Raw genomic sequence first — 13576 nt, forward strand, 5'->3', positions numbered from 1 at the left:
AGGGAATTCAAGCCAAACCGTTGCAACCGTTGCCATCAATCATTATGTTACGACTCTATACACGATTTGATTGGCCTGATAGAAGTTTAATTTTTCGAGCTCACAAGCCAACGGAGAGTTGCTAGACTAGCCCTGGCAGCAAATGTAGTTTGCTGCCGCTAGGGTGCGTCTAGATTTCTAGTCTAGGGTTGTGATGTTTTGAAACAGAAAGTCGCTCTCTCGCTCAAGCTATGACGGCTGGCTGTAGCTCAGGACGTCAGGTCTGCTAGCAAATCTGAGGGGCCTCACCTCTTCCATCCTTCAACTTCAGTAGCCACCAGCACTCTCTCACTCTGCAGGAAGTAGAACCTTCCAGAAGCAGCCATGTTGAATCTGTCTCTGCTGAGTGGGGAACCCAAGGAAGTACCTTCTCACATGTGGAGCATGAAGAGGAGTATGTACTTACTGGGCTGTAAGAGACAGCGTGAAGAGTAGTATGTACTTACTGGACTGTAAGAGACAGCGTGAAGAGTAGTATGTACTTAATGGGCTGTAAGAGACAGCGTGAAGAGGAGTATGTACTTACTGGGCTGTAAGAGACAGCGTGAAGAGTAGTATGTAATTACTGGGCTGTAAGAGACAGCGTGAAGAGGAGTATGTACTGTATGTACACAGCACTGGGCTGTGTATATCTTTAATTGTCTGATTGAGAAACAGATTTGGGGATTGATTGATTGACTGACTAACTGACTGACTGACAGACCAATTGAGAAGACAATGAAGTGATGATGATGGTGGTGATGAAGATGGAGTGAAGATGGTGGTGGTGGTTGTGGTTAATTTGAAGGTGATGATGACGATGTGTGTTCCTCTTTCAGCTTTTGTGGATGCTCTCTCTGACCCAAAGAAGTTCTTGACCATAGCAGAAAAGAGAGCAGATCAGATGAGGGCTTTGGGTATTGAAACGGTAAGTGTGTGTGTATGTGTGTGTGTGTGTGCGTGTGTGTGTACGTAAACGGATACAATATCTTAAAAATAAAGTAAAACAAGACAATAATAACAGGCATTAATAATTATACCTCTCTGTGTCTCTGATAGAGTGATATTGCGGACGTTCCAAACGAGGGCTCTAAAAACGATAAGAAGGGCAAACAGAGTCAGGCCAAGGCCAACGTCACGCCGCAGGCCAGCTCTGATATGTCTCAGAGCTCCAACTCAGCCGCCAACAACGCCAGCGAGATCAAGAAAGGTTAGAGTGCACATACACTCTCTCTCTCTCTCTCACACACACACACATGCTCACACACACATCCCACAGACCAGATCAAACATGCCGCAGAGCTCCACTGTAGCCGTCAAAAATGCCACTGGGAGCAAGAAAGATTAGAATACACACATATGCACACACACACACACACACGCTGGCTTATGATGGCCCATAACTCTACTGTGGCCATCAATAAAACCCGCATACAAACCCGCCGAGACAAGGCTAGAATGGAGCTTACAGGTGTTAATGGCCAGGACTTCAAGCCCGGAGGGTTATGGCCATTAAACATCTGTTCACTCACATTATTTTCATTTGAGCTAGTGGTATTTTGTATTTCAATATGCTTTAATGCAGGAGTGTGGATCTTTATGTGTAGTCTTTCTGCTTCAGATTCACAGTAAACCTAAATGCCCTGACATTGGAACACATTGAAATTTTATAATCCTAATTGTGGTTGTGCTGACCATTGTATTGGTTAATTGCAGCGCTAGCAAGGCAGTCTTTGACTTATATTAAAGGTTCTCTTGTCTTGTTATGCGGTTTCTAAGCTAGAACATTTTTTGTCACATACAGCAAACATCTCACACTCCGCCAGCTGCCTGTCCCCTGAATACGCTGTAAAAAACCTGTGGACAGTTCAGGCTCCAAAAACGGCAACAAAAACAGCTTGGTTCAGCCTGGACCATGAAACATAACAAACTGTTCCAGCCAATAACCGACGAGATGCGCATTCATGACAGTTTCAGTTGCATGGGAGGGAGGGGCGAGCAAGCTCTCTGTTTTGTTCAACGTCAACAGAAGCGACGTCACCCAACCGTGCCTAGAGAATCTTCAATGACTAATTATCATGTTGTGGTGCTAAATCGCCCTAACTGTAATCAGTTAATTCCACCTTCCACCATGACGCCGCCTCAAGCACCATTAAGGCCAGGCTGGCTGCGGTAGAGGGGAAAGGTGAGGCCAGAAACCCGGGGTCAATTGGGCAGTTGCAGGAAAGGCTCCCCGGTGGGCTCGTCTATCTCCGGTGGAGCGTTAGCTGTATTGTAACAACATCTTCAGTTATATCTGCTTCTTACATGTTTACTTTGACACTGAATACCTTGTTTGCTGAATAATAACTATTTTAACACACACATAAATCCTTCTATATCATAACGTGCTGATTCACTAGGTGCAACAACCACCAATTAGACACCAATTAGTGTGGACACTAATTACATTAACAATAGCGGCAGGTTCAAACACACCTGGCTCCATCGGAAACAAAAGAGCCCACCAAGAGCCACTCGTGGAACTGGCCAACAGCCCTGAGGGACAATAGCCCTGAGGACGCACAAGCAGGCAGAAGTGATGATGGGGAAGAGAGTAGCCTTCATTGGCCCGGCTCTGGCCTGACAGTGGGGAGGGGGCAAATAACACAACCAAGACAAAGACAGATTAAACACACACACACACACACACACACACACACACACACAGACGCATACACACACACACACACACACACACACAGACGCATACACACACACTCACACACAGGATGTCTAACGCTGTGCTATCCAACAACAGGGCATGAGACTTGCAGAGTGTGTGTGTGTGAAAATAATAATAATGTGTGTGTGTGTGTGTGTGTGTGTGTGTGTGTGTGTGTGTGTGTGTGTGTGTGTGTGTGCGTGCATTTGCTTCCTTAGATCCCTCAGGATCTGTGCCACAAGTCAGCATTGATGACCTCAAACAGATGAAGGTAAAACACACACACACACACACACACACACACACACACACACACACACAAGCTTTCTTCTTCAAATTAGAAGATTTTATGCAAATTTCAAGCGTTTTCAGTCGGAAGTTCATATTCAAATGTTCAAAATACACATTAAAATGGTCAGTGGAAGCCCAGCTGCTATCCACTCCATACTGACAATATTTACTCCTGTGTTGTGTCTTGGTCAGACGTACCTGAAGCTCATGAAGAAGCAGCAGAAGGAGCTCAGCACGTTAAAGAAGAAGCACGCCAAGGCTAGTCACAGCCCTGTCTCTCTCACTAGTCACAGTCCTGTCTCTCTCACTAATCACAGCCCTGTCTCTCTCACTAGTCACAGTCCTGTCTATCTCTCTCCCTAGTCACAGCCCTGTCTATCTCTCTCACTAGTCACAGTCCTGTCTATCTCCCTAGTGAAACCCCTGTCTCTCTCCCTAGTCACAGCCCTGTCTATCTCACTAGTCACAGTCCTGTCTATCTCTCTCACTAATCACAGTCCTGTCTATCTCACTAGTCACAGCCCTGTCTATCTTTAGTCACAGCCCTGTCTCTCTCTAGTCACAGCCCTGTCTATCTCACTAGTCACAGTCCTGTCTATCTCTCTCACTAGTCACAGTCCTGTCTATCTCACTAGTCACAGCCCTGTCTATCTTTAGTCACAGCCCTGTCTCTCTCACTAGTCACAGCCCTGTCTGTCTATCTCCCTAGTCACAGCCCTGTCTATCTCTCCCTTCTCGCGTTCTCTCTCGCAGTTTAATTCAGTACACTTTATTGACATGAGTAATGTCATGTAAAAGGAAACAGTGTTGCCAAAACATGAAATGTAGAAAACAACACCAAGATCAAGTAATACAGAATCATATTTTGTGTGTGTGTGTGTGTGTGTGTGTGGTTACATGTGTGTGTGTGTGTGTGGTTACGTGTGTGTGCGTGTGTGTGTGTGTGTGGTTACATGTGTGGTTAAAGCATATGCACACAGACGGACACAGACACTTCATGGCTCTTTCTCTCCCGCCCTTTCTCTCTCCTTTCATCCCCCTCTTCTCTTCCTTGCCTCTTTGATGTCGTAACCACCTGTTTGAAGATCATTAGCATCACTAAGACCCTGTCCTCTCATGCCGTCTCACTCTTCCTCTCTCTCTCTCTCTCTCTCTCTCTCTCTCTCTCTCTCTCTCTCCCTCTCTCTCTCTCTCTTTCTCTATCTGCGGTTTCGTCCTTCTTTCAATCTTTCTTCTCTGTCAATTTTTAGTCTTCCTCTTCCCTTTCTCTTTATTTCTTCTCGTTCACCTTTTACAATCGTTCTCCCTTCTTTTGTTGGTTTCTTTCTTTCTTCTTCATCCCTCTCTCATGCTCTTGCCTGTCTATTTATATTTCACTCTCTCTCTCCCTCCCTCCATTCCTATCTTCCTCCTTCTCTCTTTCTCTCTCCTTCCCTCCTTCCCACCCTGTCCTTTGTCTCCTTACCTCCCTCTATTCCTCCCTCCCCATTACTCCCTCGCTCCCTGTCTTGTCCTCTCTCTCTCTTTCCTTATTCTCTATCCCCCGCTTTATTCCATCTCTGTCTCTCTCCTTCTCTCCACATCTGTCTTGTTTGTTTTCCACTGAGTGGGCTGCTTGTCTAAGGGCCTCTTAAACTCTTAAGCCCCTCACAAACACACACACACACACACACACACACACACCAACACACACCAACACACTGAAGCACAGCTGTTTGTTTAGAGCATTTGTTTGTTTGTTTATGTTTCTGTGTGTGTGTGTGTGTGTGTGTGTGTGTGTGTGTGTGTGTGTGTGTGTGTGTGTGTGTGTGTGTGTGTTTGTGTGTGTGTTTGCTGTAAGCAGGACCACAACGCCATGCAGAAATCCCACTGCGTCCAGATGGACAAGATGATGGCGCAACACGACAAAGAGAAGTTCACCCTGGAGAAGCTGCTAGAGAAGGCCATCAAGAAGAAAGGGTACGGACCACTTACAAACACATCAACAAACAAACACTCTATCCATTATTTATGGGCAAGATTACACTGTTTACAGACTAGTTATAAATACATGAAGTGCTGAGTAAGTGTCCTGTGTTTCACCTCAGTGAAAACAACTGCCTGGATCTGAAGAAGGAGACGGAGGCCAAGGTCCAGAGCCTCACCACTGACCACAAAGCAAAGGTACACCACCCATTACACTGACCACAGACAATACTGACCCTCAGTACAGACCACAAAACAAAGGTACCCCACCCGTGGGGCAGCCATGGCCTACTGGTTAGGGCTTCGGGCTTGTAAATGACGGGTTGCTGGTTCGATCCTCGACCAGTAGGAAAAATGTGGGCAGGGGAAGTGGTTGAGCACTGTTCTCCCATGCCCACATCCACAGCTGAAGTGCCCTTGAGCAAGGCACCTAACCCCTCACTGCTCCCCGAGCACCACTGTAGCAGGCAGCTCACTGCGCCGGGATTAGTGTGTGCTTCACCTCACTATGTGTTCACTGTGTGCTGAGTGTGTTTCACTAATTCACGGATTGGGATAAATGCAGAGACCAAATTTCCCTCACGGGATCAAAAGAGTATATATACTTAAAGGTACACCACCCATTACACTGACCATAAGTACAGATCATACTGACCCTCAGTACAGACCACAAAACAAAGGTACACCACCCATCGTGCTGACCCTCATTACAGACAAAGCAAAGGTACACAGCTCCCTAAGCCTGTTCATTTGCTGTTGAGTGTGTGAATAAGTTTAGAGTAAAGCAGCACACAGCTTCATTAAGCAGCTTTATTGAGAGAAATGAATATGAGCATAGACACTAGTATCCATTCTCACAGGTGCGCCCAGCACATTAAGGTGTGTGTGTGTGTGTGTGTGTTACTGTGCAGGTGAAGGAGATCACTGCCCAACACACTAAGGAGTTCTCGGAGCTGCTGGCATCCCAGAGCACAGAAGAGCAGGGGCTGAAAGATGCCCACGTCACCCAGCAGTGTGATCACCTGAGGAAACTCCTCACAGGCATACAGGAACAGCAGACAGTGCAGCTCAAACTAGTACACGAGCGGTGAGTACACACACACACACACACACACGTCACCCACCAGGGTGAACACCTTAAGAACTTCTCATGGGCATACAGGAACAGCAGACAGTGCAGCTCAAACTAGTACACGAGCAGTGAGTACACACACACATACACACACACACACACACACACACACACACACACACACGTCACCCACCAGGGTGAACACCTTAAGAACTTCTCATGGGCATACAGGAATAGCAGACAGGGCAGCTCAAACTAGTACACTAACGGTGAGTTCACACACACACACATACACACACACACACACACACATACACACACACAAGCAGTTGTCTCTAGCCTGAGGAGGTATGGAATATGTGCGTGGGCAGACAAGCAGTCACCCTTTGTCTGCATTATCACACACACTCTCTCTCTCTCTCTCTCTCTCTCACACACACACACACACACACACTCTCTCTCTCTCACTCCCATAGGAACTGATGTGTCCTCTAGCTGGAAGTATCATCTCTACTCGCCTTCATTCCTCCCTCCAGAATATAAGAACTGTGGTATATACTCTTATAACTCTCTCTCTCTCACACACACACACACACACACACACACACACACACACACACACACACACACACACACACACACACACTTGACCTCTCCAGGCTTCTTTTCACTCTTGCACTGGAGACACACACACACACACACACACACACACACATGCACACACACATTGTTATCCCTAGCTATGTTCTCTTCAGGAACATCCCAGGTAGCAAACACTAGGCAAGGCAAGTTTATTTATCAAGCACATTTCATACACAGAGGCAACCCAGTGTGCTTTACATAAATGAAAGGTGATGGAGAGAGAGGGGAGGCAAAGGACTTGTCTGGTGGGACGTGTTTGTGAAGATTCTCTAGGGATCATTTCTGCCAAATTTGCAGCTCAGAGAGTGAATGATGAAGTTGCTGCATCTTTGTTGCTTAAAGATGTCCTTCGGGGGAAAATCACGTTTTTAACCTTGTTAACATATCTATATGATGTCTGCTGTGTTTTATAAGACCTATCATGAGCAAAATAAGCAGTCAATAATCATTGCCGAGGATTTCTGCGTTGGATCTACGTTTCAACCGATGGCAGCCCAGGTGGGACAATTCAGGCATCAGTCCATTAATGCGTTATGAGGGAACAGAACCAATCCTGAGTACCTGAGGGTGGGATAATTCTTCATAAAGAGGCAATTCTTCATAAAGGGGCAGCCGTGGCCTACTGGTTAGCGCTTCAGACTTGGAACCGGAGGGTTGCCGGTTCGAACCCCGACCAGTAGGAACGGCTGAAGAGACCTTGAACAAGGCACCTTAGCCCTCACTGCTCCCCGAGTGCCACTGTTGTAGCAGGCAGCTCACTGCGTCGGGATTAGTGTGTGCTTCACCTCACTGTGTGCTGAGTGTGTTTCACTAATTCACAGATTGGGATAAATGCAGAGACCAAATTTCCCTCACAGGATTAAAAGAGTATATATACTTATACTTGTACTATAAACTAGCTATGTCAACTGCAGCAGCAGCCAGATCCCAAGTCCTGGAAGAACATGTAAAGTTATGTTTAAGCCAAGGCCACAAGGGGATTTGAAGAGGAAAAACTCTGAATGTATACAGAGGAACAGAAAAGAGATTCAGGGGTGTCATAAACTGCATAAACGGCACTTCTCCTAACTTCACTTCCTGTAAGTCCTGGCGTTGAGATGGTGGTCTGTGTCGAGCTGCTGTGTTTGACATACGTCTGTGTGTGTCTTTGTCTCTTGTCTCTTGCAGGCAGAGCAAGGAGATGAGGGCCAACCAGGCCAAGACCTCCATGGAGAACAGCAAGGCCATCAGCCAAGACAAGTCCATCAAGAACAAGGCAGAGCGAGAGAGGTAGGTGTGTGCTGAGTCAGCGCCAGCGTTTGTGTGTTTTTACCAGTATGAGTGTGAGTGCAGGGGCGTAGATTTGCGTGGGGACCGAAGAACGCGTCCACACCAATGTCACATTACGACTGAAATGTCCCCACCAATATTCAGGTTGAAATGGGGAAAAAAGCGCTCACATGCGCTACACAAAGAGTTAAATAATGTCTCACTTCAGTGCTGCGGATCATCTCTTACAAATCTTGTAATGTGCAGTAGCCTATAAGTGTAAATCGCGCTGATTTGAAGTTACCTATAATAACTACCAGTGAGCCGCAGTCTCCTGTGCAGCATGGCACAGCGCTTCAGCTTCACTTCACTACAAGGCATATGAAGTGCGTCCAGATTCACCCATTCTTCTCTGTTGAACTCCTGGAGAAGTAGGCTACTCATCACACATGTCACATGAAAGAGCCTTTTCTCAGCTTTTAAACGGTGCTAGCTATCCACTATTTTCTGTGATAAACAGTTCGCGAGAAAAATAACTTCAAGAGATTAAATAATTATTCTCTGCGCCCATCTCCACATCCATTTGTCTCGGTGGAATATCATAGGCCTACACACTCTTCACGCAACACATGACAAACCATATATCAGAATAAACAGCAGACCTTACCAAACACAAAGGTGTAATGCATTCCCGTGTATAGTTAGCTGTTCCAGAGTAATCCGGTTTTGAAATAAATTGTAGAGAAATTCAATATGGTCTTTCGGCTTTAAGCATTTCTTAAAACTGAGCTGTGCTTACATCGCCTAGATATCTGTAATTATTAGAATCAGAGAATATACAGGCAGCTCACGGTTAAGAGTTTGTGAATGATTTCTTTTCACATAATGCTAAGCATGCATACACGTTTCTTAAAACTGATCTGTGCTTTAATAGGTCAATGCATGATTTCATAACAGACCAAATAGAAAATAAATGTTAAATATAGCCTACATATCTGTACATAATAAAATCAGATTATGTAGGCTAGTATAGTTAGCACAGTATAGTTAGATCAAGTTGGACAGTACATTTTAATCATGGATAGTAGTTGGACAGTAGCACATTTTAATCATTTTATATATCTATAGTGGCTGGTGAAAGAGTTGAGTGTTTTTTTTTTTTCGGGGGCGGGGGGCCGGGGGGTATAGTGAGTAGTGTCCCCACCAAAGCTCAGACCAAACCTACGCCCTTGTGTGAGTGTGTGTGGGTGTCGGGGGGGGGGGGGGGTGCTCTGACTAAAAGGTGTAGCGTTGTGTGTGTGTGTGTGTGTGTTTTAATGTGTTTTTATGTATGTTCTTTGTCTGACAGGAGAGTTCGAGAACTCAACAGCATCAACACCAAGAAGTTCATGGAGGAGAGAAAACGGGTGTGTTTTATTTAACATGTGTTTCATTCTGCACATGGGCAAGTGTGTGTGTGTGTGTGTGTTTGCATGTGGGTGCACGGAAGCTGTCAAATTCAAATAATCAAGTTGGCTTTTCTTGTATTGGAGAAAACATGTCCTCTCTTTCGAAAATAAAAAAAATCTAAAATTAGGTGTGTACGTATTCAAATAAAACATTTACCAAGCCTCTCTTTTAGAAGGCGGTTCTCACAGTCTCCTCTGGAGGCCGACTGACGGTTTCCAGGAACATAAACCTAAGTGAATTGGCATCATGGCCTGCAGGGTTGAAATGCCTTGCAACTGACGACCTTTCATCATTCTTTCTAATGGCATACTTATGCAAATTCTTGTTTTCAATTGACGTTCTTCAGTTCCTTCTTTCTTATCAGTTCTAAGTTTGGCTTAGCACTCTAAAAACCGAATAAGAGACTGAGTGAAGCCTGCTCCTACCACACAATTCTCTAACATTTTTAGCTGCCATTTGTCATAATGTAAAACTCTTTTCTGTTTGTGTGTGTGTGTGTGTTCACAGCTGGGTATGAAGCAGTCTAGAGAGCTGGAACTGCTGGAGAAGAATCAGTCAGAGCAGCGAGAGAAACTGGAGAAATTCACAGAGCAGGTATGGACACACACACACACACCTATCGATACTGAAACCTACGCATTAAAAATATGCATTAAATATAAGGCATAAACACACTTTAGACCTCGGAGGCACAGAGACACATACACTTATTTTTGCTCCATCCTCATGTGCGTGAGCTCATCAGTGTCCTAAGGGGGGGGGTTGGGGGGTGTTCCTCTCACTGCAGCATTTTCACTTGTTTAATGTTGTTGTTTACTGTTGACTGTCGGTGTGTACCTCAGTTCACTGTCTCCCACTGTCTCCATGTTTAACCACTATGATGATCCATGCTGATATGGTTATTTTACTCGGTTGCCATTGGTATTTTTCTTTTCACATTGTTTTTGTTTGTTTGCTTGTTCGTTTGTTTGTATTGAGCAGCTTTTGAAATCACACCATGCAGACTCACAAACTCAAGGTAGGTTCACTCATCCTCACTCCTCCTGTGATCCCTCTCTCCACTCATCCTTTCTGTTCAGTCCCTCATCTCACCCCATCTCTTCCTCAGGATATACATATATATATATATGTGTGTATGTGAGTGTGTGTGTGTGTTTATGTGTGTGAGAGAGATTGAGTTGTGTGTGTGTGTGTTTGCATGTGTGTGTGGAAACATTAAACTGATAGTACATTGTGTGTGTGTGCGTATGTGCGTGTGTTTGTTGCTTATATGTGTCGTTCCAGGCCAAGGACATCCAGGAGATGGTGAAGTTGGAAGCGGAGATGGACCGCAGACCAGCCACGGTGGTGTGAGCTCCGCTCCGCCCACTTGACCTCTGACCCGGAGTCTGTACGCCCTCCATGCCTGTGGCCACTCCCCCTCACCGCCCCTCCCTCCCCCTCACCCCCCGACCCAGTGCCCGCTCCAGTGCCAGTCTAGTACCAGCCTCAGTGCTGGAGGCCTCTGAACACACACACACACACATCTGTTTCACACACTCTCATTCTCTCTTCCCTGTTTCTCTTCTCCTCTCCTTTTTATCCTCTCTCCTCCTTTCCTCCCGGTCACCACCCCTCCTCTCCTCTTTTGTTTTCTTTGTTTCTCTCTTCTCTCCTCTTCCCCCCGTTCTCTCTTCTCCTTCCCTATCCACTCTTCACACACACACACACACATACACACACACACACACACACACACACATTCAGGCCCTTTAAGTTTCCCCGTCACACCTCACACATCGCCATGGAAACGGCCCCCCGAAAACCCCATCAGCCTTTTCTACCAGTGCCATCGCTCCCGAACCACCCCAAACGCACACACACACACACACACACACAACTTTTTTATCTGTATGGTACTAGATGAAGAGCAAACAGCAGCAGAATAGCTGGCCAACGGGGAGGATTATATATATATATATATATGAAAAAAGAGATGTAGTTTGTTTTAAGTCAGCACAATATCTGAAAATAATATGCTACACAAGAGTGGAGTTTTCTGTCCTGAGCACTTTATATGTGGTAGGCTGTTCAAAAAAAAAAAAAAAAAAAGGATTAAAAAAAAAAAAAAATGTAGCAGAGCCCTAGGTGTTGTCCATCTAATAATAAGAATGTAAAGATACCCAGAGTCCCAGAATGGAGCGACCCAATCCAGTGTGGACCAGAGTGCTAGGCCCAGCCAGGTCCAGTTCTGCTGAGATGTAGTCCTTACACTGCGGCTTGACCACGCACAGCAGCTCTCCTCGCGCTTCTCAATGCTTTGCTTGTGTGTTTGTTTTGGTTTGGTGTATTTTTTTTTCTGTTTTGACTACACTGAGAGGCAGAGTCTGTAGCAGTCACACACACGAGCGTGCACACACACACACACACACACACACACACACACACACACACACCTGTCCTAGAGGAGTAAACAGCTCAACTCACGGTGGCACACACACACACACACACACACACACACACACACACACACACACACACACACACACACACACACCTGTCCTAGAGGAGTAAACAGCTCAACTCACGGTGACACACACACACACACACACACACACACAGTTCCCCTTCCTGTCGGACTGGCTTTAGTACTGTGATAACTCAGGCCCTGTTGCCTGTGATTGACAGCTGAAGTCCTTGTGGTCAGGCAGTAGCTTTGTCCTGCCCCTGTGGCACAAACCGCTGCCCCTGTGAACTAAACACTTTGTCCAGGCCACTCTGACCGTGTGCTGCTCTGAGTCTAAACTGCCCCCTGTCCCTAGGATCAATAATCTTCAATAATCAGTTATCCTTCGATTGGGAAGGGAAGAAGGCGGAGGTGGACCCGGCTTAGTGGACAGCAGATAGCCCCGTCCCACACAAAGCCAAAGCTGCTGTTGTTTGGTTTGGCTCAAGGCCTAAGCAGCACTGTCCAGGCCTCGCTTAAACGAGGGTCTAGTCGGCCTTTCTGTTTGTTTTCCTCTCTGAATGGATGTTTAAATGTCGGTAATCCTAACAGCCAGTTAAGGATTGTGTGTGCGCGCGTGTGTGTGTTGATCATTGTAAGAAGCTTGACCTTGAAACTTCCCCCTAATACTACTGATGAGATGTGAGGTATAGCTAGCCTAAAGTATTGAGGTAGCATTATGGAGGTGACCTTTCACCTCACTGAGTGACCTATGACCTTTGACCTGATAACTGCTATTGTCTGCTTCCTGCTCCATGGCTTCAGTTACTGTCATACTTGATGCTTTTATCTGAACGTTTTTAAAAAGGTGGCTGGCAAACCCTTGATACTACCTTGTTAGTGGTAGAGTCCACATTTTCCTTGCTGTAGTTGTGGTCAAGATGTTCCACTTAAACTTTGTCAGGGAGGTGAAGATAGTATTGGTCAACAGCTGTCTGTATAAAGATCTTCCCAATGGAATAATGTGGATTGTAGTACGTCAGAGAGGGTAATTATGGGATGGGATTATGGCCTGTATGTGTGGCGCATCCAATGTATTCTCTGTCTCTCGACTGCCCAAAACATTTCTTTTCCATTTGGAGACAATAACAGCCAATCTGAATCTGAGTTTAAATGGTGAGGGTGGGGAAGGGCAGCTCATGTTAGTGGACATGACGTTATCACGCACAGACCTCGGCAGTGTTCTTTCCTTCTGTCTGCAAAGACTGATCACACTGAAGTATCGACTACAACAGTCTCCACTAAAATATTTAAGAATCGATTAATCTAATGCAAGTAATATTACACTGTATCTGCTGTAAGAATACTCTGCAACATGAAGAGAAGGCACATTGAACAGTTGTGTGTGTGTTTGTATGTGTGTGTGTGAGTATGTGTGTCAGGGAATTTCTTGTGAATTTGGCCAAATCTTGTGTGAAATGCCATGATCACCAATGGCTTTGAGTAAGTACAGTGAGGCCAGCAACAGGACGCCTGTTACCGACCACTAGCATTTTAATTTATTTATTATTTACACCCATTCACATGTCATCTTCTGTCTGGTGTTGAGCCTGTTACCGACCACTAGCGTTTTAATTTATTTATTATCTACACCCATTCACATGTCATCTTCTGTCTGGTGTTGAGCTCCACATATCTAGAACAGAAATTATGAGCCAAGTGCTTTTACAACTTTTCATTGCTTTCAACATGTGCCACTCCT

General features: G+C 45.6%; 1 protein-coding gene across 5 annotated transcripts in view; it reads left to right on the top strand.

Annotated features, from left to right (window-relative positions):
- LOC121711885 (1-phosphatidylinositol 4,5-bisphosphate phosphodiesterase beta-4-like) overlaps positions 1-10990 on the top strand; it is a 94118-nt gene extending 83128 nt beyond the window's left edge. For 4 of the 5 annotated variants that reach the window (XM_042095754.1, XM_042095752.1, XM_042095753.1 and 1 more), the window contains exons 29-40: positions 858-946; positions 1078-1228; positions 2941-2993; positions 3206-3271; positions 4857-4972; positions 5101-5176; positions 5890-6065; positions 7860-7961; positions 9289-9346; positions 9897-9983; positions 10371-10407; positions 10674-10990. In XM_042095754.1, coding sequence (XP_041951688.1) covers positions 858-946; positions 1078-1228; positions 2941-2993; positions 3206-3271; positions 4857-4972; positions 5101-5176; positions 5890-6065; positions 7860-7961; positions 9289-9346; positions 9897-9983; positions 10371-10407; positions 10674-10762 — 1100 coding nt within the window. In that variant the 3' untranslated portion in view covers positions 10763-10990. The remainder of the gene's footprint in view (positions 1-857; positions 947-1077; positions 1229-2940; positions 2994-3205; positions 3272-4856; positions 4973-5100; positions 5177-5889; positions 6066-7859; positions 7962-9288; positions 9347-9896; positions 9984-10370; positions 10408-10673) is intronic. The other variant, XM_042095757.1, reaches the window with a different exon arrangement.
- Positions 10991-13576: the final 2586 nt, after the last annotated feature.

Source organism: Alosa sapidissima, chromosome 6 (genome assembly GCF_018492685.1).
Source record: "Alosa sapidissima isolate fAloSap1 chromosome 6, fAloSap1.pri, whole genome shotgun sequence".
NCBI classification, from domain to species: domain Eukaryota; kingdom Metazoa; phylum Chordata; class Actinopteri; order Clupeiformes; family Clupeidae; genus Alosa; species Alosa sapidissima.